Source organism: Pezoporus occidentalis, unplaced genomic scaffold (assembly GCF_034315485.1).
Source record: "Pezoporus occidentalis ecotype Australia unplaced genomic scaffold, CSIRO_AGI_Poc_V1 ctg3, whole genome shotgun sequence".
NCBI lineage: Eukaryota > Metazoa > Chordata > Aves > Psittaciformes > Psittacidae > Pezoporus > Pezoporus occidentalis.
Window position 1 is genome coordinate 1,145,415 of NW_026914940.1, and position 27,596 is coordinate 1,173,010.

The 27,596-nt window shown below is 42.6% G+C and overlaps 1 protein-coding gene across 2 annotated transcripts in view; it reads right to left on the bottom strand.

The window, feature by feature from the left end:
- The window catches only part of ADGRB1 (adhesion G protein-coupled receptor B1), a 286,315-nt gene that overhangs the window by 15,805 nt on the left and 242,914 nt on the right, over positions 1–27,596 (bottom strand). The window contains exons 25-31 of one of the 2 annotated variants that reach the window (XM_062626900.1): positions 24,089–24,174; positions 18,284–18,382; positions 10,539–10,710; positions 9,326–9,421; positions 6,636–6,690; positions 1,863–2,548; positions 870–905 (exon numbers count right to left, since the gene is read on the bottom strand). In XM_062626900.1, the coding sequence (XP_062482884.1) occupies positions 870–905; positions 1,863–2,548; positions 6,636–6,690; positions 9,326–9,421; positions 10,539–10,710; positions 18,284–18,382; positions 24,089–24,174 (1,230 nt within the window). The remainder of the gene's footprint in view (positions 1–869; positions 906–1,862; positions 2,549–6,635; positions 6,691–9,325; positions 9,422–10,538; positions 10,711–18,283; positions 18,383–24,088; positions 24,175–27,596) is intronic. The other variant, XM_062626901.1, reaches the window with a different exon arrangement.

Genomic DNA, 27,596 nt, shown 5'->3' on the forward strand with positions numbered 1-27,596 from the left:
TATAATTGGAAGAAGGTGGATTAAATATTTTGGGACCAGTTTGAAATATCAGCTGAGATGTACCTGACTTGCCTCAATTTCAGACCAAGCTCCCAGCCCTGAGCTCTGAAGTGATGCTAGCATTAAAGCAACTCCTCCTGAGCCTGTAATGTGACTCTGTTTTGGAATAAGCTAGAAACTTTAAAAGGAAAGGTTAGCTTCGCTGCAAGGATGTCATGACTGGACTCAGGATAGCTGCACTAGCTCTCAGTAGACCAAACAGACCCTCTGTGGAGGATTGGCTTACAAAGCATTCCACTCTGAACCTCAGGTGTGAGCACAGACATCTCCCTACGTACAATATAGACTTCTACCCATGCTGATTCTGTGAGGTTCATTACTAGGTTTGAAACACCAGGGATGACAATCGGTTGTGACAGTGGAGACATACCAGCTTCTTTTCTCTTAAGCAATACATACTGTGCATGAAAGGGAAGGTATTTTAAGCCACTAACCCAATGTACATGTGTTTCCCAAACAGGTCTGTGGAACAGTCACCTACTGCTCCATCAGCTCCCCAAGAACATTTTGAGAGAGAAGGTACAGGTCTTTGGCAAGCCAATGCAGGATCTTGATTTACAGATGTTTACACAGGAGCTGCTACTCCATGTATTCATCATGCAGCAATATAAGTTACCCATTACTTTAGCTACACAGGGTAAACCTTACTAGGCACCCATCAAACCTCTTTGAACCCACTGTTTTTAAACCCTTAAAGAAGCTCTTTGACAAAGGCAGCAGTCCTGCGAAGGTGCAGAAAGAAAAGCAAGTAGCATTACTGTCTCTCATCCTATCCCTTGAAAAGCACATTCAGAAAGGGATGTACTCACCTCAAAATCTAGCTCTGCATACCGGGATTTCCGCCTCTGGGTAGTCAAAAGAAAAAGAGATGGGTGAAGGTTAGTAAGGGGTTGATGATGGTGAGTGGGCACAAAATCAATCACACAGCACATAAAATGGAATCACCTTCTCTTTTCCTTCTTCCTACACCTTTAATGTATTTCTCTGGCTCTTTCTGATGGAAAATGCCATCCATTTAGAGGGATCTCTACCAAAAATGGGGACTGAACATGGGATTTTGGCCAGTTCAGGCTCTGTTTTAGTTATGAGCTTGCAGGTCATTCACAGAATGGGAAGCAGAGGGGAAGCAGAGAGGAAGCAGTAGACCAGCCAACTGATCTACTGGGGCCTTTGATCACCAGGCAGCTAAGACTGAAGTTTGACAGCAATGGTCAAGACTTACTCACTGAAAACAGCCAAAAAAAAAGGGCAAGGTGCACTAGGACACACCTCAGCATAGGATTTAAGGTCTAGGAAGAACTGCTCATACATGTAATGAGTTATTGCAGGTTAGAAGGGGAGGGCTGCATTTATGAAAAACCTCTGATATTAATGGCATTGTGGGGGATTCCTTTGGGACATTTTACATCTGCAGTAGGTAGGGTTTTCTCATCTGTATCATGACTGAATTCATCAAAATGAGAAACAGCAACAGAAGGTAGGAGAAAAGATCATGTAAACAATAGGCCTTGCATTAAATTGACCAGGTTTTGACAAACTAATGTTTTTATTGGACTTTGCATTGCCTGTAGGGATAAAGACAGTTCATCCAGCAATGGAATATGTTTATGGAAATAATGAGAGATTTTTAGCATTACAAAATGGTATCACATGCCACTGATCCCACATGATAATGCAATACTGGCATTGCATAGTGGGCTGCGTTTGGCCTTAGGTGCTGCTCCTGAAACACCAGATGTGGCCAGTGTTGAGAGCAGGGCATCATTAGGAGTGAGGACATCACAATAATACCCATTGCTCACCTCCAAGGAGCTCATGGAGAGGGTGGAGACTGTCTCACTCTTGGACACCACACCTGAGTTCCCTGAGTCACCTGTATCACACAGGCTGTTGGGAATCTGTGACTCATTGGAGATGTTCTGTGGTGCCAGCTGCTGCTGCTGCTGTTGTTGTACCATGGAGGAACCTTGAACCTCACTGCATGTCATGGTTACAGGCTCCCGTGGAGGACTCTTGACAACAAAGCCTGGATCAGTAGCCATGCTGAGGTGGATGAGCCGTGTCTGGGGCATCTGGTCAATATTGATGCTGTATTTGCTCTCGTCTTTGGGTGGTTTGGCCCGTAAGGTAGACGTGTTGGTAGGCAGAATGACATAGCTAGTGTCCAGCGTTTGCTCTTGTGCCCGGGAGAGTTCTGAGTCCAACTTCTTGAAGATGTCCCCATCACAGATGTAGATGGATTTAGGTGGCTGGTTCTTGTCCTTCTTCAGAGTGAGAGAGTGATTGCTGAACTCATTCAGGTTGATGGCCCCCAGGTAGTGTGGGGAGCCTTGAAGATGCATCTTGGAGACGTTGGCTGGAAGACTGTTAAAGTTTGATGACCCCTTCTGGTGATTGAGTTTCAGTTTCTCTTCATCTGGCAGTGATGGACGCTTCAGTGTTCCTGTGATGGTTGAGGTCCTGCAGGCAGTGATGTCTTTATTCAGCACTAGGGAGACAGATAAGTGTCCTTAGCACATCACTTAGGTTTTTGTTAACACACCAATACACCTTCCACAGTCACACCATGCTAGCATGTTCCCTTGGCCCTCTCAGGAGGCTGTGGTGGCAGAACAGTGTTTTATACTGGTTCAGGGTTTTTTAATTCCAAGAATTTGCTGAAGGCAAAGCTAAAGTTAAGGAGGAAAAAACTTCCTCAATTTGACATGTTCTCTATGAACCTGTCCATGGCAGGGGCTGGGAACTGGATGATCTTAAAGTCCTTTCCAATCCAAACCATTCTGTGATTCCATGATTCCAACAGAACCATGGCCAAAACTCCCAAGTTGGCCAACACATATTGTCATATTGATAACAATATCTTGAAAAGCAAATACATATATAGATTTAGTAGATGTAGTATATGTATATATAGAATGTATATATTACTACCCTATGGAAGAATAGAATTCTCTAAAAGAAAAGGTTGCTTTCACCTCAAAAATCATTTTGATTCAGAAAGTAGCTGAAATGCAGTATTGCCAATGATTTAAAGTGTAAATATTAATTTCTTAAATTAAATATTAATTTCTTAAATTAATATTTAAGTATTTAAATAAATATTTAAAGCACTGCACTGCTTCAGGTTGACCTTTTCCTTCGGACAGTTTCACTGTCAATAATACAATACTTTAAAATATACCACATTTTGTTGTAAGTTTCTAACTGCTTTCCTCAAAGCTAAGCTTCTTGTAATCATGGCAAGCCTTGGAGAGAGGTAATTATTAGTGTTCTTCCTTTTTCATTGAGGACAGAAATGAGTACCATGAACATTCCTTAATGGGAGAGGAAAACCTTAAACTGAGGACGAGGTGAACATGCCAGATAGGAGGTATATAAAGGACACACAGACATTCATTCCAACACAACACTGTCCACAATAAAACATCTGCTTTTCTTCTAAGGAATAAGAATCTATTGCTCAGTTGATTTCAGGCTACAACGTAGACTTTAACAAGATGCTAACACCAACCTTAATGTCTCGAGGGGATGGAAAACACAGACAATGGGGCTGGGGCAAAGTGGTACAGGACTGAAGGCTACTTACCCAGTATTTCAGCACAGGAAAGGAGAAATAAATGCATGTTTCCCTTTCACCCATCTCAGAAGGAAAAGAAAAGGTCCTTCTACCTATTTACACCTACCTATTTTTTTTCTCAATGGACCAACAACAATGACCTTTGGGTTTCAAATGTAGACAAGGGAAGTTCAGGTTAGATATAAGGAAGAAATTCTTTACTGTGAGGATGCTGAGGCACTGGAATGGGTTGCCCATGGAAGTTGTGAATGCTCCATCCCCAGCAGTGTTCAAGGCTGGGTTGGACAGAGCCTTGGGTGACATGGTCTAGTGTGAGGTGTCTGTGCCCATGGTAGGGGGTTGTAACTGAATGATCTTAAGGTCCTTTCCAACCCAAACCATTCTATGATTCTATGTAACCTGACATATTCATCTGCTCCTCCTGGGACAGCGGTTGGACATGACATAGGCATCCCATGAGACTGAGGACACACTGATTGTTCTGCCAACTCATACTGGGATCAGTGGGAGCTGGAAGAGCCCTTTTTAAGGCTACAGAGCAGGATCAGGAGGATACCAAGTAAAATAAAAGAACTTTCAAAAAGCTTTTAAAGCTAATAACATTGAGTGGAGCTATGGCAGTCGCAGTCATCTTGACATTGCTAGAGAACCGGCTAGGATAAATCAGAGCATTACAGTGTATTCATAGCATACACTGTGGGAAGATGTTGCTAAAGTCAAACCTTTCACTTGGGAGTGTCAGTGAGGTTTATTGGTTCAGGCTCTTCTCCATACTCATATCAGCTGCTGAAAGTAGGTTTGGAGAGGTTTGCACCTGGCAATCTCTAAGCATGGAGCAAGTGAGCTTTCGACACTAAGCCATGGACCCAATCCTACTAGTGAATCTAAGTGAGGAGGTTATGAGAGGTATCAGGCATATCTCCAATCCATCATAACACAAGAGCTAGTGCCTCCAGGAGAAATGATGGCCAGAAACCAACAGTCAGATTTCTGCTTTTTGTTATTCAATAAGCAGAATGCATAGGATGATGAACCATATAGAAATGCCTCAGAAATGGGGGTTATTATTAACTACTTAGCTTGGCACAGACCAAAAGCACTTTAACAGATATCTTTTCAGGCAGACATCAACAATCAAAATGTATAACTGTATGCTGGTAAAGGAAGGGAAGCCTAGGCTGTTAGTAAGCTGCTGGTCCAGGGTCTTCAGCCCTGAAGAAGCCAATCAGATCCTTCCTGTCCTCTGGGAAGTTTGATTTGGGAGCCAGCAACTCAGTAGCAGATCCAGAAAGCCCCCTTTATTGCAGGAGTCCAGGGTCTGACTTGTTTTCCAGCAAAAAATGGGCTGGAAAATACTTTTGTAAAGCATGTGTTGGAATCAGACATGGTCTAACACGCATGTTTTCACACATGACTTTAATGAAACTGAGATCTTTGGTGTCAGAAAGGGAAAAGGAAGACAAATGAGAAGACGGAGACAGCCAGAAATGAGATTAGAGAGAACAAGACAGAGAAACAGAAGGAAAAAATGGACAGACCCTGAAAAGAGATAAATGGACAGAAAGGGACCATGAAATAAGATATCACATGGATAAGTGAGATAAATATACTGTGGTTGTGATAAGCATAGGGAGAGGGAGTGCAGCAGAGAGGAGGACAGGAAAAGATAAATAAGATATGGATAGATATTAGATAGATAAATGATAGTGACAGTGATAGACAATACACAGAAATACACTGGCAGAGATAGATGTTGACAGAGGTAGAAACACATAAATAACAGGTACAGCGAGACAGACAGCTGAGGACAGAGATAAATAAGTGATTGCAAGATAGACAGAGAGATGAATTATAGATAAATACATTAGAAGTGGATAAATAAATGATAGATAAAGGAAAAGATAAATGAAAGGGACAGGTAAATGTGTACAGAAACAGAGAAAGAAGGAGAGAAACAAAGGGAAAAGGAAGAGAAGGAATGAAGGCAGAGAAACAATGAAAGAAGAGGGAGGGATGGAGGGAAGGGAGGGAGGGAGGGAGGGAGGAAGGAAGGAAGGAAGGAAGGGAAGGAAGGGAAGGAAGGGAAGGAAGGGAAGGAAGGGAAGGAAGGAATCATAACAAAGAGAGAGAATGATGGTAACTGAACACACAGTATGTACAGTCCTTGACTAGAGAAGATCCTGGTTTGGAAGATATGAATTATACGCAAGGGTCAAGCAAGGGGCATTTCTCTCAGTTGGGAGAAGGGGTAAATCTGGCAAGGTAGATGAAAGTCTAAATATCTACAGGGGGTAAGGAAAAGTCCAGGTCAGGCATGCCAGGACCAGGGGACAATGAAGCCTGCATAGACAGACAGGTAGAAAGGAGAATCCAGACAGCACAGACACCCCCAGGGGAACAAGAGAAAAGGGAGTTATTAGGGAGAGGTGATCATGCAGATCGTCAGCATCAAAACGGGTGTGTGCAACTGCACACACAGCAGAAAGGTGCAGGCAGAGGAGAGACCTGACCCACCTCCATATGTACAACTTATATCTGCACTAGAAGTGTGCATGGAGGCAGGTGGAATAGTGAAGGCTCTCCAGACTCCAGACCTTCTCAAAGATACCTTTCCTGAGCACAGAGCTGCCTGAGGTTGGTGTGACCCACTTGAGCAGGGGTTGCTAAAGCAAAGAAGGATCACAGTAGGAAGAGATGGATCTAATCTCTTCTTCCTTGATACTCTTCTCCACCACCATGTTACATGGGCCGTAAGTAAGGAATAATGCCTTGGAGGAAAGGCTTACTCTTAGTTAAAAGGCCAAGAGAGCTACAGGGAAATAGGATAAGCAATACATAAGGCAGAATTAGGGATGTTGCTTTCTTTTTGCCAGGGTTGAGTGTAAGGGCAGCCCACACAAGTACATGCAAGGCACAAGACATACACAAATAAAACAAAAAGGGGAAATAAAATATGGCCTAGTTCAATCCCCAAACCAGGTCACTTGTTGATTCTCACCTGTGATGTGCTCACCTGATCTACAAGCCATATCCACATCCTTCTCAAAATCGGTCTGAAAGACAGAGAACACAGAGGACATGGTCAAAAGGAGGTGGAGGAGGAAAGAAAGCCATTTGGAAGATGCAAAACCCCACTTTAATCAGTGAGGCAGACACAGCCATTGCCAGAAGAGTAGAAGAGAGATGTTTTGCTTGGGCTTTGAAACATGGCAAACAGACCACTCCACCGGTGGCTTTTGAACCTCAGTGGTAAAGCTGTAACATCACTTTTCAGCTGGATTCATCTGCTCATCCTGCTCATTCCTAGGCTACCAGATTAAAGTATCTCCATGGAACACATCTATACACATTTCTAAAACCAGGGGACAGGTTCCTGGCATGATCTGCCTTGGATATATCACCCCATACTTAGTCTCTGGATTACCCTCCACTCATTAAACATCTGGAGATGCCACTGAGAGCGCTCCATACCCACTGGGCTTCTATCACCAAGTCACATGAAGTGGAAACACATCTCTGTTTCTAAAGCTCTTGGTGTATAAAATCAATGGTCCCAGGAGGCACAAAGGCTGCGTAACCTTTCCAAGCGGTCTGTGCAGCCAAATGAAACTCCTTTTTCCTCCCAATAGGAGTTAATCCTTTTTGTAAAGCTTTCAGCAGATAACATTTCAAAGAACTGGATAAACTGAGTCACAGTGAGCCATGAGTTGTCACGGAGTAATGGAAAGGCTGCAGACTAACAGAAAGTAGAGAAGTTCACTGGTTATTTCTAGTGTCATTTCAGACACTTAATGTAAGTGTAGCGATGTGATTAAACACATTCCAGTATAATACTAACAGTATGAATAAAGTTTATCCCCATGCCCTTGGGATAAATACTTTAATATCAGCAGTTTGAGACCGAACACTTTTGAAGAGTTGGTTGAGGAATTATCTCAACTTTCATGATGCTAATTTCATAGTAAATTATTTGGGATATCAAATAAATCTGGAAAGAATAGAAAAGAAATAAGACTGAACCGATGTTTAAATGGGCAAAAGGGATGACTCAGGAAAAAATAATCTCATTTTCAAGATAGGAGTTCCAGAGAAATGGAAACAAACAGCCTGTATTAGTTCTACTGATAAATAAATTGAAGATAGGCTTATATTTAATACCAGTGAACAAGATTTTGTGGAGAACAGTTCTACTCAGCTAAGCTTCTTTTCACTTGTGCAGATTTGGAGATTATTGGAAAAGGTAAAAGCGAAAACTCCATCCTGCAGAGCTTTGGATTCCTTCGGTTATTTTACAACTTAGTCACTAGAAAATAACATTGTGCCCCTCTAAAAACGTCAGTGAGGAGTCATCATTCACATCTAGATTGTGAAGGGGTTTTTGTGCCCGAGTGTGAAGAAACTGACTGTAAGCTCTTCACTCAACACATCCATCAACCGTGCAGATGTAAATGTAATCTCACTGCTGAAAAACATGTAGCTGACACAGAATTTTGCAAGTGGTTGATAATGAATGAAAACAAGAAGTTCTATGGGGAGACACAAATGTGTAACTTCAGGATATAGCCTTGGCGATAGAATAACAAATCCAGCATCCATAGGTTTAAAGGATGGCGAGAGGCTGAAGGGCATATGGAAGGGGTTATATACATAATTTTAAGGCAAATGTCTTACAGAGGGAGAATAAAAAAGCTCAGTATATTAACTTATTGAAAAGAAGATTGAGATTGAGTATGATTTTGATGTCTATTATTGAAGGAGAGAAAGTAGTAGGCATGCAAGGGGCTTTCTAATTACACATAAATTGATATAGCAAGAGCCTGTCTGAAAATGAGAAGACTACACATTTAAATTAGAAATGAAGGTAACTATTTTTAGCAATCACCTATGAGGTGAGGTAGAATTATATATCTCTTGGTGTCTTGACTTGAAGATTGTGCTGTTTGAAACAAGACCTTGTCCCCAAGCACAAGCTACTTAACTTACCGCAAGAGTGACTGGAAAAAAAACACCATTGGTTATCATATAGGTCTATTAACTAGACACCTTTGGAACTTGTCCAAATGTTGTGATTGTCCCGATGTCTTTAATCCAAAAGGCTCAGAAACCAAATGTCTCTTATGTTATCTAAACAGTGAAGCAGAAGCAAGATGATTTCCCATAGTCTATACTTTATGACTTTATATGGTTTGCTTGCAAAGGACTTACACAACAAGACCAAGGCTTACAGTGCTTAAACTATATTCCCAGTGAAGCAATGTAAGCAAGTGTGCTTTTGAGAGAAACAAATCCCTTTGAGATAGCATCTTTATAATAATGACCCAATATGCTGTGATTAAACCAGTATTAAACTACTGCCTCTTACTTCCAGCTAGGACAAGCCAGCATGATGGGGACGAAAAGGTCTGGAAGACCTGGGAGGTATATTTTGGCTTTGAATTTTTTGGGAAAGAAAGGATCTCACAAAGATGTCTGCAAAAGCTGGTGTGTAAGTTTGAGCCCCTTAATGGTATAATGAAATGAAACTGGATTTATGTTATAGAGCCTATGCTAAGTGCCATGTTTGTTCAGGTGCAGATTTAAAGTTAAAAAGAATGATGATTGCAAATACTGTGATGGGCAGAGCCCTTTGTTTATCAGTTTTGACTTAAAAATGTCCTTAATAATAGACTAGGTGGTAGTTTTCCCTACCATTAGCTGAGCGTGTCCATTCTGAAATGACCCCCCTGAGTCTCCATTGCCCTCTTCCTGACGATCTACTACTCGGCACTTCACAGCATCCTGGACCTGTAGGAACAAGTGCATTTGCAAAAGTCAGAGTCAGAAAGGAATACATAATCATATTAAATTCTGATTCTTTGGTAGATCAAAAGAGCATGGATCCTACTTCAGTAACATTCAAGTATTCTTTTCAAACAGTTCATGTGTTACGTGTCCCACACAGCAACAGAGCAACTCAAAGGTTTTATAGGTATCCTGGGTCATTGTGCTGGTCACTTCTAGGTTGATTTATATAGTCAAGAATAAAAAAGTCTTCTGTTTTGCAGCTTGAAATATGTTTACAGTGGATGCCGTTGCATAAATCCTCATACTGGGGTCTAAAATGTCTGATTATGATCCTGTATCAGCAGTAATATATATCTGATCCAAACTTTACTGAAATCAATGCCAGTGACTGCAATGGGAGGCAAATGCAGGCCCATATTCATAATGCAATTAGTTGAAGGAGTCTCAGCCAAGCCAGTGGTGTAATTCCATTGATTTCATTGGCCTGACATAAGAAATTAATCTGTTTTACTTAATTTAAAGGAGCTGTAAGAAGATAAAATGAATATTGAGAAAAACCACCCTTCCTGTCTCGGTTATTAATAGCCTATCCACTCAGTAGGATGAAAAGAATTAAAGAAACATAAAAGATTCGTCCTTTTCTTCCCTGATATAATTTACCATTATAAATCTCCATAGGGAGGCTGGAGAGAATTTACTCAATTTCCTTGCTTGATTATTGCTAGCTTTCCTTTCTAGCTTCAACATCGAGGCGCCAATGCCAGTGTAGTGCTTCCATAAATCTCAGCCCAAGTTGTCTCTCTTGAAATGAAACAAATTGTTTTCCTTAATATTCTATTTTTTCAGAGGTGGGGTGTAAATATTCTGGAAACATTAATTTTGGTGTTAAACAGGCAAAGTCTGACACATTAGATAAGTAAGTCCCCCAGATTCCACTCTGCAGTACACTCAGCATGACAGCCATTGAGTCATCCCTCTGACCAACACTGTCATGGTCATTTTTGAGGTCACAAAGACAAAGCTTGATAGGATTAGAGAAGTTACCAAGTTGACTGGACTTTTTCCAGATCTTTTCTGTGGGAAGTGTGTGTAAAAGAGAAGGACTCATTGGTCTTACCTCCCGCCTTAGGATACAATGGACCATAACGATGACGAAGCCCTCCAATGAGTCAAAGACAGCAAAAAGGATCTGGAAGAGTGCTGACCTCCGATCTGTGATTGCCAGAACTGCAGACATCCAGGTGAGAGCCAGGAGTGGTAGGACCACACAGGAGCTCCAAAGGGAAGCCCTGTCAAGGGAGAGGAAAAGAGAATTCAGCTCCACTTCAGCCTCACCCACTTCCATGTGGGATGTTCATTCAGCATCCTGATCCCATGGGGCTTCAGAAGACTTCTTCAGCAACGTATACTTGTGCTAGATGTCTTCTGAGCCCCTGTCACAGGGAAGCAGGAAGATGCTTTGCACACTCAGGCTACCAAAACAAGTGACACGTATCCACAGGAGGGACTACTTTGCAATGGTGCAGTCATGCATAAAACTTGAGGTGGGGAGGAAGGATGCAGATACCTCACTCTCCCTTTCACACCCTTCCCATTCTATGTCACTAGTCCACAAGGATGACATTTCCCAAGGAGGGGAGACAAAATACAATCACTTCAGGTTGCCAAAGGGAAGGGGAACAGTTGCAGCAGAGACTGGTTTGTCACGATGGCTGTTGGTACTTGGGTTACAGACAGTTGGACTTCCACAGCACATGGAAGACACCAAGACTAAGAACAAGTGTCACAGTTTCAAGTGACTAAAACGGACAAGCATAGAGCTGATGTGGAGACTGATGTTCTGCTGTTGCTCACTTACTCTATAGCAGATGGTCCCCTACAACATTACATCAACGAACATCAGAACTGATATCTGACCCAATTTCTCTGTGAACAGAAATTTTCCTGCTTTGTTGTATGATCTCTTGAAATAAAAATAGAAGTTTCTATATTCAGCAACTTGTAAGTAAGTCTATTCTTGGGTGAACATTCTGGGTTAAAAGAACTTAAGATTCAGGCCACTTTTTAGTTCACAAGACAGAAAACTGGACAAACCCGTTTCTGTAATCCAAGTAGTGCCCTATGAACCTCCACTTTATGAATGATGGTTCTAAGAAACAGGAAAGCAGCTCTGTTCCCATGGACTATTTATTCATTCATCTCTCTGAATCAAAAAGGGTCCCAGGCAATATTAACAGCCTAACAGGGAGACTTTAAACTGTCAATCATCCTATATATATGGCAGCACCGGTGAACCAAGAGCACCAGGAGAATTTCTCTGTGGGCTTTTATCTGTTAAATTGGAGTAGACCTATGAACAGGCTGAATAACAAGTTGAGCTTCCTGCATAGAAAACCTCATCCTATATGCTAACAAAAGAATACAGGCAACACAAGAAATTACAGGACAGATATCATGACACATGTTTTGCAGTACTTACTTGGGACTTGCTTACCATTTTCTGCTATATGCTCAAGGTTTTAATAATGTTTACTCGCTGGTTATCCAGGTACCACCCTCACAGACCTCAGTGAGAGTTTTACCTGAACAAAGCTGGAGCTTGGACACAGGTATGGACATCAGGATAGAACGCCCTGGCTTCACTTACGAGTTTTTCAAGGACTGTTACATCAGTTCTGCTGCAATGACCATATACTAAAGCGACAGGTTATTTCCATAGTCATAATGATATTTTGATACAACCTGTCCAGACTAAGATGTGTTTCCTAGTGATGATATTAAACAATTTAATATACTTAGGGGAAGAGGGAAATGGAAAATACTTCTTATTCCCAATTAAAACAAGGATTATGATACTTCCATGTAAGGTAAAGGCCATGATATAAACCGATACCTTGGAATTTTACAGAGGAGGACAAAATGTGTGTTCTTTCATGTCCAATATGAACTATAATTTCAAAGTACTGTTAAATAAAAGCAGCAACCAAACAACTCCTAAACACACATTTTTATTCCAATTCTCCACTGAAATCTGCTTCATTATAATGAAATCTCTCTTTGCTATCTGTTGCAGTGGTGCATTAATAAAACTGGCTAAGCAGTAAGGGCAGTGAAAAAACAGAGGCACAAAAGCTGAATGGAAAGATATGGTTTGCTCCATAACATGCCACTATAGATGTGTCTTCCATGGAAGTATCAGCAAACACGACATGCCTGATGCATGGCTTGGTAGATGTAGCTGTTCCAGCAGCAACTTGTAATTGTGATTGCTGGGAACCAACAAAGTCAATAGAAGGTGTTCAGAAAGGTCTGTACCAGACAAGTCTGCTCCCTGGAATTATGTGTTTTTCCAGAATGTTCTTAATAACACACACATGAGTATGCTACTACCACTAACATGCAAACAAGAAACCTGGCCACATCTGAGAGTGGATCTGACCTGTAAGTATAGGTCTGAACCAGCCATCTAAATGAACTGCAACATTAGATTGACAATGATGTAGATGTGGATCCAAGATTTAGATGTGGATTTGGGGTTTCAAGGGATGCTGCTGTGGAAGGAAATTATGTTTCTCTTCAGCAAATGGTTATATTTCAATCCATTGGCTTTAAAATCTGCTTAAAAAACCCTATATTCACACACCTGCTTAAACAAGGCAGAAGGTAGACTTAAGTTTATCTTCTGTCCAGAGCACAGATACAATGATCCATGGCAATGGGCGCCCTTCAGAGCTCCTGCTGTCTTCACACTGGACTCAGTGAGTCCTTCCCAGCCTTTTGGTCTGAAATTTGCAATGGCCTCCATACAGGCAAACTATTCAGCTTTTTTCTGAGTCGAGATGTCCTGATGGACTTCACTATTGCTCCCAACATAAGCAACTTTAAATCGTCACTTAAATCTCTATGCCTTTCAACTCAGAGGATGAAGACAGTATCACCCTATGTACTCAGCTGGAGAAACTTTCCCAACTGAGTCATGCTGACTTACATTGGCTAAAAGTACGGCCTTTCTGCCCTCTTTGTGATTCACCTTGCAGTTGCCTTCTCAACAATATTCATCCCTTACAAACGTTATGGAAATGTTGCTTGACATTTAGTGCATAATCTTTATTCTCAGGCAGCAGATGGCAACAGGTCATAGGGTTGTAACTTACTCTAATTTTACTTGCAGAGCTCTGCTTAACTTTTGAAATATTAAATTCGAAGTTCCATTTAAAAAAAGAAATCATATCAAGACAAATTTCAGAAGAAAACTCAGCGGAAGATAAGTGGGTTTCCTGTGACATTGCCCTTAATTCTACTTGCTGTGAGCTGAATTCGTAGCAGAACTCATACTCCTGCCAACCTTCCATCTGTGCCTTTCTTAGGAGGTACTGTGCATCCTTAGAAGGTTCCAGAACAACTTGTGGGACCTAAGAAACTTTATGGCTTAGTGCCACATGATGTGGAATGAAATGAAGATTTGTTATATGATGACTTTATGATTACCCAATGACTATTATGGATTATATATGACCAATGAATCCATGGTGTTTATTGCTTGAGACAAAGGAATTAGATGGCAGATCCCCTTCCATGTCCCATACATGACCGTACTCATGATGAGTGACAGTGCTATCAAGGGAGGATCATTACACTCCATTGTGGAAGTGTGATGCTGGTTTATTGCGTGATGACCATGATGTGGCAATGTTACTCAGCAGTACAGTTGTAGTGTCACATTGTTCCTCCCCACCACACCACGCTATTGTTGCATTGCAGAGGAAGGGTCTTACTTTGAAGCACACAGCAGACCCAGCTCTGGCAACAAGCAGACTATGGTATTTGGTCAAAATGTCAAGAACTATCTCTGGTCTTGTTCTTTAGTTAGTTGGCAGTCTTGAGAGTGTTCATCTTTGCAAAAGAAGAGTGATAAAGTGATGGCACTTAGAGGATAGCAATGGAAAGAGCAAAAAAAAAATGGGTTTGGAAACATAGATCTGCATGGAGAAAGATTAAGAGGCCTGCACCCTGACAAAGGGCAAGTGCAGGAGACACATAATACATGCCAACAAAGATGTAAAGGGTCATTATAAAGAAGTAAGAAATCAATTCTTCTCAGTACTCAACACTGACAGGGCAGCCATTACCATAAGCTAAAAAAGCAGCAGAAGGAAAAATAACTTTAATATTCAGAAAGCAGCTTCTGGAGAGGAGCTCTGAAGAGGGAGGTGGTAGCTGGACTCAACACATAAGGCAATGGATGGCTCCTTATATGCTGCATGGAGTGGTATGTGCTATTCTGCTGGTTGTGCTATGCCTGCACCACAGCAGTTCTCCTACAGGAAAACCACAGTACAAGCATTTACTTTATTCATTCTCTCATGCTTTATCACTTCTCTAACTTGTATTCCTTCTAAAAGCAAGACCACTGACCCAATTTTAGGGACAGTTTCAGAGCAACTCCCTTTAACTCTATGCCCATACAATGGTATAGGAAATCGGTAACTAGAAAAGAGGGGGCACTGTGCATGTTCTTCCCTTGCACGGGCAACCCAGAAACACAAGATATGATTCTGATTTTCTCCAAAAGATGATTCTTCTCTCAGTTGCCACAGTCTGAACCATACAAATAGGTGAGCAGGAAATCAAATGCTCCTAAGTCAGACAAGCAGGCGAAGAATTTGGCAGGGACAGACAGCTTCATTATTCATAAGGGGAGCTCTCCTTTGACAATCCAGTGAAGGACCTGCCTGACCCAAGTATTACCCCCAGGTATGGATAAAATTTCAGATTCCTTGAACTATGAGAACAACACTCTCCTGAGGAACAGTCTCTTTCATAAAACCTGCTGTGTATGTAAATGTTGATTCACATTATGCTGGAACTACAAGATGGGCTGAAAATGTGACATCTAAGACTTCCTGATAGAACTTTGAGCCAAGAAAAAGAGTAAAACCTTTAGATGGGTGATCTGACATGAGCTCTGATGATGAAAGAGGGATTCAACATGAAAACAGGCATGAGGACTCCTTGACATTAACTCTGAGATGGGTTGTGTAAAAGAAGTATATATAGTGCCAGGGCCTTAGTCTTGGGCCAGTCTTTTCTCTATGGTCAGAACTTGAAAGTCCATATTTGCAATGCACTGCCTGGCAGGAATTCCATCCATCCATCCATCCATCCATCCATCCATCCATCCATCCATCCATCCACCCATCCACCTCTCCATCTGCAGTCCCTGTTATCAACAGTGGATGTCCTCATTTGCAGTAAGTACAAAGAAATGCGATGCCCCTGAGATATATTTTCCCTGTGTTAAATAAAACTTTTCACAGGTAGCAAAGACAAATTAATTATAATTCAGTATTTCACAGTCTGAGGCTACCCTACAGGCAGCAATAAAAAGAAGGAAATGTGGGAATAGAAGTCTTCCAATTGCAAAAGATATCTAGTGTTGTCTCCAGAACAGCTTAAAGGGAAGGCTGTTTTTAACCCATACCTATCAAGTCTAGCTAACCCTTAACATAAACCTTCAAAGATCATATACATCTAAAGCTTTCCTTTTTATCATTTTCCAAGTCAAAATCTTGCACATTTTCCAGTACATATTTGTTCATTTCTGTCATGATTACACCCTGCTCTCCCATCAGTGGTTTATCACGTTCTCCTTCAGCTACACATCCCCTTTTCTGACCCCTTCTCTCTTAAACACAGAAATTACCACAGAGTTGCTCAAAAACTGCTATGATTTCCAAAAGCTGAGAAAAATGGACAAAAACATCTATCCCTTTATGCCAAGAAACCAATATCCCCGAAACGAGCCTCCAAAACCTGTGGGAGTTAAGCTGGTGACAGCGTGAGCAACCCAAGCAAAACAAGGAAGGAATATCTTTGCTGTGCTCTCTACCAAACAACTATGGCTAATTCCAGGTCAGGGAGGAAAAAGGAATCCTCATGGCATCTGATTTACATTATAAGACTCCAAAACTGAATGGTAAAGCTGTTCCAAGGTCTGGGATGAAGGCCAGCAGAACGGTGGCAGTGGCATGAAACACAATCAGGGCTTTGCCTTATTGATAACCTCATTTACAATAGATTTGGAGGAAGAAAACCAGAAACTGTTCAGCTGCAGAATGAGTAGACAAGGGTAGATGAGGGCTGAGTGAACTAATTCATGTATTACTCAGTGGTCCCTTTGCAAGGACAAGAGCATAGGACACTTCTGGACCAATAACAAAACCAGTACAGGTATTTGTTATCTAAGGTATTCTATCTGCTGGGAAACAAAAGACAGATCCTCTTACAAGAGCCCTCCAATTCTATCATCAAACCACTTAAATTAGAAAAGCAGGATAAGTAGATCTGGATTTCATATCCCTTCTTTTCTGGTTTGAAAATGAATCAGAACAGGTGATTCATGACAGATCAGTGTCAGACAATATGGGAGAAGGATTTGAGACTGCTTTGCTTTTAAAATGAATTCGCTATGAACAGAAATCCTCTCCTATTTAACACTAATCTGTTAATTAAATATTCTGCTGGTTTAGCATTCCTCTGCAGTCACAGGAAACTGAAATGCAGCAACCTACTAACTCCAGACTGGTGGTACGTGTGTCTGGACCAATGTTTTCTCACTACCTCAGCTGGGTACGGTTGCAGAGGTAAGTAAACAACTTCAACAGTGGAAATAAATGAGATTGTGCTTAGGTTTTGCATTCTATAGAAACTTCTGGCTCCTAATAGAGGTGATTCATGCCCTTTTTTTCTAAGAACAATTGGTTGTTTTTCAGAATTGTACATTTTTCCTTAAATTCTCTTGGATTTTATGTAAGTGGCTCAGTTTATAGAAGTAACAAAGAAGAAAACCTTGTGTTTTGATTTTCTTTAATACTGCGATTTGGCATTCAGCTGCCTGGTTTTGTTTAGCTTAATTGAAGGTAGGAGTTTTCAGATTGCAAATGTCTATCTCTGAGACTGTTTCTTTCACACATTTTAGCATCACTTGGAAATGATGTAGATAATAACATTTCCAAAAGGGGAAATAAAAAGGCAAACCTTCCCTCATCTCTCTCCCTCCTACCTTAACCTTTGGGGAAAAGCCAACTATATAAATAGCAACAATTTCTCCAGCAGAACAGAGCTCTGGCATTTTCATCCTTAGTTTGGGGTGTTTTTAACTAAATCCAGCAGCATCTAAGAGATTTAACAGCATTTGACTTCTGTAACTATGAAATACTTGGAAGATTTTGAGGACTAATTCCAAGTGCTTTTATTGGTCTAAAAGAGGCAGTCAACACTTATCAAATCAGAACTGCAGCCCTGTGAGGAATTAAACTCAACTTCAGCCTTTATAAGACAAAAAAATCCCTACTTGGAAGTGATTCACCAATTCACTTAAATCATACCCTGCTCTGCAGCCTCGGGAGTAAGAAACTCAAGCACACACTTAAGTGTTTGACAAAGCTGGATGTCGAGGCCTCCGTCTACCATCAAAATTAATGGGAACCACATCTTTAAATCTGTAACTCCAAGACTAAATTAAATTGGAGTATTAAACATATACCCAGCTTCTAACAAAGAGTCCCTTTGTCTTCCATGGGCTGCTCACATGCTCCAATCCAGGCATGTCATAAAGTGCTTGTCAGGATCCAGCCCATCAGCTTTTGCTTCAGGGGAGCCCTACACTACTTATGGCCCACAGAATGAGGTCAGGGAGTGTCAGGGATGTGGGGAGGTGGGCAGGGATATGGGGAGACAAAACAAACAAGGGCTGGTGAGTGCAGGGAAATGAAAGAGGGAAATAAAATCAATCAAAAAAGGAACAAATAAAAAGAAAGTGGAAAGAAAGAAAGAAAAGAAGTTGAAATTAGAGGAACTAACATGGCGTTACTGGTGGCTGTGGCCGAAACTTCAGCAGAAGAAACTACTCCACACTTGGAACATTTGAGCGCCATGCCGTAAAGGGGCACTGCCATCTGACTGCAATTAAAACCAAAAGACTGAAACAAAACAAAACACTTTGCTTATGAACACAAACGTTGAAAGGAAAGGGATAGAGAAGCCAAAAGAAACAACGAAAAGGAAAGAAGAAAGAAGAAAGGGAACCAACCAACCATACCCAGTTTGGAAAGAGAAATGAAAGACAGGCAGGAATAAAACTCTCTCATCTGTACCACTCCAGATGTGGGGAATGGGAAAAATGTACAATTCAGAGACATGTTGGTGCCGCTGGAGAGCATGGAACTGTGTTGGTGAACGTTTGGCCAGATTCAGGGTGTCTCTCTCTGGCACCCATGGAAGAGAAGCCAGTACTGCTCTCCCAGTCTCCACCTCTTTATTTTGCTTTGATTTTGAATAATTGCTCTTTTTCCTTCTGGCCTTTTTGCTCCAAAACAAAAAAGGTGGCAGGGTTGTACAGTAGAAGGCAAGAAGTAGGGCTGTGGGGACTGTGTCTGCTTATCTTCTTCCCTAAAACAATACAAGGAATAAGTCACATATTCTCTCCCTGGCCCTTGCATGGGAATACCCACAGGGCACCTGACAATACCAGGAGATAGGTCACTCTATGTTTGCTTAATCGGTGATGAAGGACATGCAAATGGCACTGGTTATGTCCTGGAAGCTAAACAAAAGCTTGGGTGCTTGTAAGACCACTAACCTGCCCTGAAGGGAACCAGACGGGCTGGCTACTTTCAGGATGTTTCTTCTCTCACATCATGCTTTGGAGCTGAAAACATCTTTGGGATGATGAACCTTGAGACTTACATCAGTTGTTTCCACTTTTTCTGGATGGGATCAACCACAGAACCATCCCCATGTGGGTTGCAGGGATCTGCTAAAAGGCATATCTTCATAACTCTTAGAAGCTGATGTGTGTGAACCCACCTAACTGATAAGCCAGCTCTTACTCAGAAGCCCAGAAGCCACATTAGCTTGGCACTGGCCCTGTTTCTTCCCAGAATTTATTAGTTTGTGTGCAGAGATAGACATCTACATCAGATCTGGCTTAGAAAATGGGCTGTAATCTGTAAAGCATCCTACAGACCTACAAGAAGTGCCTAATAACAGGCATGAACATCACTGTCCAAGGACAGGAGGTCTGTCGCTCTTGATTGATGGCAATGCGGCTGGTAAGGGGTGATGTTTGCAGGTACCAAACATCCGAGGGGGGATTTACAGCCCTACCCTGCCAGGGAGAGAGATTAGGAAACTTGACAGATCATTTCTTAACTTTTAGGGCTTGGTGTTCAGTCTCACTGCAAAAAGAACATCCCTATGAACACCAACACAGTGTTATCAGAGGTCCCAGTGGCCCACTTCAAAGTGGCTATTGATTGGTCTTTTACAGTGACATAAACCATTACTCCCTTACAGAATAATGGCCAAGGTATCCCACAGAAACTTTCAGCCTTCAAATACAGGGAAAATTAGTTCCTGTGTCCATAGATACATATTTTCCAGGAAGGATGGTGTAAATCCAGTGAGGACACTGGCTGAACCAAAGATAAAGTAGGTCTTGAGAGGCATTAAGTGCATGACCCTTAGAAAAAGACAGCTTATCCCCAGATCTATAGGCCACAAAGAACAGATAAGCAGAGAGACAGAGAGAGGCAGAGATAGGCAGCAAAAAGAAAGCAGATTGACTTGAGGAATTTGATGGAAAACTATACCAGAAAAAACATGAATGACACTGAATCACAAAGAGCTGGCCAAAAGACCACTGCAACACACAACTGTAGCTGCTGTTGGGTGTATTTATGCAGAAGGTTGTAAGCAGTAGGCACAGATGTGGGTACATTTATACTCTAATGTGTTATTGTTGGGCATGAGGTCGTTAATAGATTGAATTTCCATAGCAGGTTTATATTGGTGCCTGTATGTATGAAAGGGAAGCTAATGAAATAATCACAGCGAATAATGTATTCATTTCATTTAGCTTTTGCTGCTTCCTAAATATCCACAACCAGCTCACGGACTCATCTGGTGTGTTCACTCAAGCCTGGACTTTGCTACCTTTAGTTCAATCATGCTTTACACCACTCATGGCCCAAAGAACAGGAGCTGCTTCAAACATGAAACATTCTGAGATGAAAGGCAATCTGAATCTGTTCCTATTTTAATGGAGTTATTATCTTTCCAATTACTTTCTTCTCTATGCACTGACAATCCAGCTTCATTACACTCTGTCAGGACAGTCACACAGAGAGTATTTTACACAAGGTCTTGGGGCAAACTTTCTCAAGTCCTCTCTATAATCAATGGAGAGATAAAAGAAGGAAAGGTCTTCTAAGGGGCAAGCTGGAACAACTAAACAAGACTCCCGCCTCTCTAGTAGTTACAGAGGAAGCCTATGGAGATTAAACTCAGCAGGCTAAAATTAGCCTTTGAGAATATACCCTATAGTCTCATTCTTCTTCCCTGGCTGCATGAGCACACAAATGCTTCTGGAATAAGCACTGGCTGAATAGATTTAACATTCATTTTAAAGGCTCCTGCTTCTGACATTAAAACATTTGGTATTAGTAGCCCTCCTGCCAACAGAGCTCAAACATGGTCAGTACAGTGGAACTTGAATAGAGACTGTTCTGCTGGGAGACACTTGCTGTGTCCCAAGAAGGAGCTGGGGCGGTTGTGCACAGCTCTCCAAGTAATCACAGTTCTCTACAGCCTGGTTTTGTGCTATATCTATAAAGTCATTGGCACTGGAAATACAAAGTTTTCTGACAGCTATGACAATGGTAATCACAGCAATTTCCTCTGCTAAGTATAGGGCAAAACCTATTGTGTCTGAGATATTATTTCATGGGAACTGTTAGCACTGTTTGCACCAACCAAGCTGCATTATGTGTACTGGGCTTTTCTTAGTGTTTAACAGGTCTTTTGTTAACCCTTTTAGGGGTTCTTTCCCCCCTTTTATTTTTTGCTTTTGCAACACTGAACCATACTTCTTGCCTCTGCAAAAGGAAACACAACATTTCTTTATCTCATCTCCTCAGATCCAAACATCATTCTGATTATCTTCAGATCTCCCTTCCAACACGGTTCCCAAGCCCAAGCCAGAAGCGGCTAGCTAAAGGGGAAGGGGCACCAGAACACTCAAAAGTGCTTCCGCACTCTCAGCAGGTGGCACTTCGATAGGAGAACAAAATCATTGAGCACAGAGAAGGCTTAAAAGTGCTGCACACACACACACGGACACGAAAGGGGGGAAAAAGAGAAAAGAAAGAAAAAAAAAAACCAAAGAACATCAGAAAAATAACTTTTTCTTTTGCTTTTGCTGTGTAGGTTTCATTTTCAGAGTAGAACTATGAATGTGATCAATAACCAGTGGTCTGGATTGAATAAGGTCAGGCTGTATGCAGTTTAGATTAGAGAGGGAGAGACTGAGAGACAGTAACGCACTGCTCTGCTACTCCAATATACCATCTATTTCAGTTCTACCTACAAGTGCAATTATCTTGCTACAGACTCTGCCAGCAGCTCGGGTATGTTCTCAAGTTCTCTCTTTGTAAAGAAGGCATCATCCAGAACCAAACACTTTCTTATTAGCAGCTGCTTTAAGCAATGCACCAAAGGTAACTTCATTGTGTGCCTTTACACCCAACAGCAACTGATACCTTATCATCCAAATGTGCTTAAGTCTCCTCTTACTATCATAACCATGACACTGCTAAGGCATTGAGATTCCCCTCTTTGCTGCACCAAGGGACCATACTGCTTGGCCGTGTCAACTCTGCTGATAAAACATAGAATCATAGAATGGTTTGGGTTGGAAAGGACCTTAAGACCACCCAGTTCCAACTGCCCTGCCATGGGCAGGGACTTCTCACACTAGACCATGTCACCCAATGCTCTGTCTAACCTAGCCTTGAACACTGCAAGGAATGAAGCATTCACAACTTCTCTGGGCACCCTTTGCCAGTGCCTCACCACCCTCACAGTAAAGAACTTCTTCCTTATCTCCAACCTGAACTTCCCCTGTTTCAGTTTGAACCCATCACCCCCTGCCCTATCACTACAGTCCCGGATGAAGAATCCCTCTTCAGCATCCTTATAAGCCCCGTTCAGATACTGGAAGGCTGTTATGAACTTTAACATGTCCCTGTTTCTCCCCTGGCTCGGTAAGAGCTTGCTTCTAACCCTCAGTTTTGCTGCCATCACTCAATTAAAAACCACTTCCACCTGAACTATCCAACAGTGCAATGACGTGATTATAGAACCTTGTCTGTACTTTATGCCTATACTGTCTGAGACTCGAGTTTTAGAGCTAAAGGCTTTTGCCAGCACCACAGTGAATAAAGCAGCTTATCCTCTCTGCGAAGCCTACAGCTGCAGCAAACAATGCAACAGGTACCCATACACCCTCCACTTTCACAGATGGGATGTAACCTTTATCTTCTCCACCAGCCTCCTAAGGTTTTAGGCTCTGTCTGTAGCTGTGATGCAGAAGCATCAGAACACCTCTTGCTCTCCTTGTCTCTTTGTAAACAACTTCTCTCAAGGCTGGACACTTGAGATTCAGCTGGACAGGCTGCTGGGGCATCCAGTCTAGGTCATGATTTGGCAAGAAAGGTTGGACCAGACGATCCTTGAGGTCAGTTCTAACCTGGCATTTTATGATTCAAGGATACAATTGTCATCTGCAGTGATAAATCAAATTCCATCAATGGACAAATAAGAGCACGCAACCCTCTAGCAGCAGGTAAGGAGATAAATTCTCTGACTGCAACAGCAAGCCAAGTGAGGCAGTGGAAAATAACACACTAACAGCAGCAGCCAGGCTGACCTGTGCTTTTGATTTGACTCACAGTGTCAGCATGCCATTTGGAACAGCTCAGGGGTAAAGTCTGAGCAGGCTACAGACTTGTTTCCAGAAACAAAGGTGAAGTGGGGTCTCATCCTGCTGGAACTAATGACAGAAGTAACCCAGCAGAGAGCTCTGCATGGTAGCTGCTGCCAGTCAACCCCTAGTGAGACCAGGGTGGTAAGAACTGTGGAGTCAGCTCTTCAGTTTATACAACAAAGAAAACCAGGTAACACAGGCCCAGGCCTCAGGGATGGAGGCTGGGGTGATGGCTGTGGAATCACAGAATCGTAGAAGAGAAGATAAAGAACCTCAGGTGGCATCAGAATCTTTTCTTGCAGAAGAGGTTTCTTTAAGTCCTCCTCTTTACACACTCATCCATCTGCTAAGCTGTCCACTGCTAGACCTCCAAAGACTCTTTCCATACATGCATCACAAACCTTAGCTGTTTCTCTGCCAGCATTAAACAGGACTTCTCTGTCACACAGCCCATACCACATTCCACACTTAGCAATGATTGAGTCCCTCTCTGATCCAGCTGCTGTCTCGAGGAGCGAGAGAGAAGAGTCACTTTGCTTTCTCTAATCTTTGAAAGGATTCATCAGCCCGGGCTGAAGCCACTTTAACAAAGAGATAAACTTCTACCCTTCCTCCATAGCAACTCAGTGCTGCTTCTTGGAGCTTTTGTCTCTGCTGCACCAGATGACAAGGCAGAGATTAAACCAAATGTGTTGCTTGTTTCTTTCATTGAAATCTGCTTTTGCTTTGTGTTTGCATCTCCAATCTCTCTTTGCATTCTTTGCCTGGTTATTGATCACAACCTTGGGTGGGGGTATCTTTTGTCATTTCATTCTTTACGTAGATGTATTGATAAGGCATACCCTGCCCGTTCCTTCAGTTTCTTATCTGTTATTCCATCTTTGGATACAAGTTTGTTAAAAACCAGAATGCCAATAACCATGTTCACCTGCCGAAAGAGAAACAACACACAATTTTGTTCTCAAGTAGGTCAAACTTGCGAGCACAGAAGGAAAAACCCAACATTTGGCAACGTAAGTCCTTCCCATTTCTCCCTAAGGACACACTTCCACAGGCCACCTCCCCTTCTGTCCCATTGCCACCCTGTCCCACCTCCCCTGGACATGCATCAGTGAGTTCAGGAGAGCAGAATGCAGCTGGCAGCAGATTGAAGAGGTTTCCATGAAGCAGGGCAAGACTGTGAAGTGCAGAGATTGCTGCAGGGCTGTTTGAAGCCCAATTCAGGTCCAACAAGGCAAATTCCAGGTGCAAGAACAGTTTTGCTGGGTAATACAAACAGAAAGTGGTCAATACAGGGGAGAGCAGTGGGTTGACACTGGCTGCTTTCAAATGTGCCTTCTGGAGTCTGTGCTACCAAAGCAGCAGCATTAAGGGAATGAGGCAGTGCTTGTCATAGCTTGGGGAACCAGCACCACTGCTCTCAAAATAAAGAGGTGGAGGAGCACTACAGCAAGTAGAACCACCAGTTACTACGGTGGAATGTCTTGGGAAATACTGCACAGCACACAAATCATCTAGTCATTGTCAAAATAAATCAGTGGGCAGGAAAACTGCATGCAGTCCTTTGGTCTGCTTTGTTAGGGTGAGAGCATTGGATGTCTGTATCAACCAGCTATAAATATTCATGGTGAAATACAGGCTGTACAGAGCTGAGGTCTTACAAAGTGATCCTAAACCCCTTGCTCTGACAGTATTCCCTGCTGCCAGCTGCATCTGTTATACAAACCTCATCCAAACCTCAGCAACCTCTGTATGCGAGCTCATTGGTGACAAATGAGCACCCCCCTCTTCATGGAGGTGCAGTTGTGATGGTGGAAAAGAGTGACACTCTCCTGGTTCTGCTGTCAGTGAAACATCTGCTGTTGGCAGAACGATGTGTGAGATGTTCTTCTGCATGTGGGGCTTGCAAGGAAAAGTTTAAGGCCAGATTCAGAGATGTGGGGCATTACATGTTAGCTGAAAGCCTTGGTGAGTTTAATAGACCCTAGTAGTCCTAGGAGACACCCAGTACAACACCTAGCACAAAGGAAGGGAGATGTCTGCTCACACAAAGCCTCCATCTAATTGCCTAAATAATCATAAATGGTTTGGGTTGGAAAGGACCTTAAGATCATCCTGTTCCAACACCTCACACTAGACCATGTCACCCAAGGCTCTGTCCAACCTGGCCTTGAACACTGACAGGGATGGAGCATTCATCACTTCTTTGGGCAGCCTGTTCCAGTGCCTCAGCACCCTCACAGTAAAGAACTTCTTCCTTATCTCCAACCTGAACTTCCCCTGTTTCAGTTTGAACCCATCGCCCCTTGTCCTATCACTCCAGTCCCTGATGAAGAGTCCCTCTCCACATCCTTGCAGCCCCCTTCAGACACTGGAAGCTGCTCTGAGGTCTCCACGCAGCTTCTCTTCTCCAGGCTCAACAGCCCCAGTGTTCTCAGCCTGTCTCCATACAGGAGGTGCTCCAGCCTCTGAGCATCCTCATGGCCTCCCCTGGACTTGCTCCAGCAGTTCCTCAAGAATGACCAGTCTCTCTGAGTCTGGATTGCTGGTTTCAGCAAGACATGACCCAGCTCACTGGTGTGGAGTCCACAGCTGGGAACAAATGGCAGATCTCACAAATAGCAGCTCTTTTCTCTTGCATCAGCTGGTGGGGCAGTGGACTATTTCCCCCAGCTGCGAATCCCTTTCTAGAGCTCACCATGGTATTGTTTTAGAGGAACAACACTGGCACATCAGATGTAGTAACTCAGCCAAGGATCAGCAGGACATCAAACCCTAGCATCAAACCCTACCTCTGCTTGGAGAGAGAATGAGCACTTTCAAGTCACTTGTCCTTCTTCAATGTACTGGAGACCGGTGAGTGCAAGAGAGGTGCAGCAAGGCAATAGGAAAGATGGGGTGGAAGCATGGCAGGCTGGATCACCCCTGGAGCTGGCCACAACACAGTGTGTATTCTCATTCATGTATTGCAGGAGAGATGACAAAGTGCAGCTCTGCACTTGTTATAATAAATAAAAGCTATTTCATCCAGTCCATTGATCATCATGATCAACATCCTCATCTGATCCTGGCTCCTTTTCTTTACAAAGTCAGGGGTATAAGCATCAACATGCTTCTATACACAGCTACTCTTAATAACATGAAGTGTATCTTTGCTTCCTTGTCTCAGAGATGCTATCTGGAAGCAAAGACATAAGTCTGAGATTCAGCCTTTGAGATAAGCAGCACCTGATGACTGATGACTCTCTGTCTTGACTTCATCATGCCATGAGCCTCTCCCTGCAGTAATCCATTGCCTTCAACCTGCACAGAATTATCACCAGGCTGATCCACAGGAGCTAGGTGGGTAAAACTGCTTGCAACAGCTCTGCATTTAAAGTTGCCAGGACTTTCAAGACTAAAGCTCAAACCTTTGCAGCCATTCTGTGTTAGTGAACTGACTGCAAGCTGCAAATATTGCTGAAATTAGAGACATCTCAAGAATGTTATTTTTGGAAAAGATATTCTCCAAGCAAAAAGCTTTTTTTCCAGTGTGGAGATTAATAAGTGAGGGTTGGAGGAAGAAGGTTACTACAGGTAACAGAAAAATCATATTGGTAGGAGAACTGCAGTAGAGAGATGCTTGGATGGCTTGGGAGGAGAGAGCACAAGTCTAGTTTGGCCAAGCAGGGCTAAGGCAGAGGTAACAGGCCTAGCTGTAGACAAGTCAGCTGTGTGCAAAGTCATTCACTCATCTATAGATCATATTCATAGGAGGTTTGGGTGAGAAGGAGCTCAGGCACAGAGTCAAGTCCCACCTTGATCTGTGCATCCCTGCACAGCAGCAGCTGTATCGTTTCTGGAGCAAACATGTCCTGCATGTCCCTTATAGAGCCCTGCAAGAACCAGACTGTCCTTATGTTGAGCCAGGCAGAGCATCCCTCCATTGCTGCCATGGTCAACCTGAAATGAGGATAGAGTACCTGGAGAACAGGGAGCTGTCCAGTCATGTGGACAGAGCACCCTTGAGAACTGTGTGTTCAACTTGTTGATCTGTTTAAAGTCACAATGTGAATTTGAGCAACTTATTGAGCTTATCTATTTTCAGGATCCCGTTTATAAAAAGGCTTCCAGTGCTTATTCTTCTCCAACTTGGGCAGCATTTGCTTCTCACTTCAGCCAGCAATGACTCAGGTAGTCTTAGCAAGGTGTGTGGGCTCTCTCTAGGTACTAAAGAGCCGAACACCCCCAGAGATGATTCACCACTTCCTAAGATCAGCTGTATGAACCACCATTTGCAGGTGGTGACCTCTCTGTAACAACATCTCCATTTCTAGCTTTGATGGGAGTGAAAGCCAAGATGCCAAATAG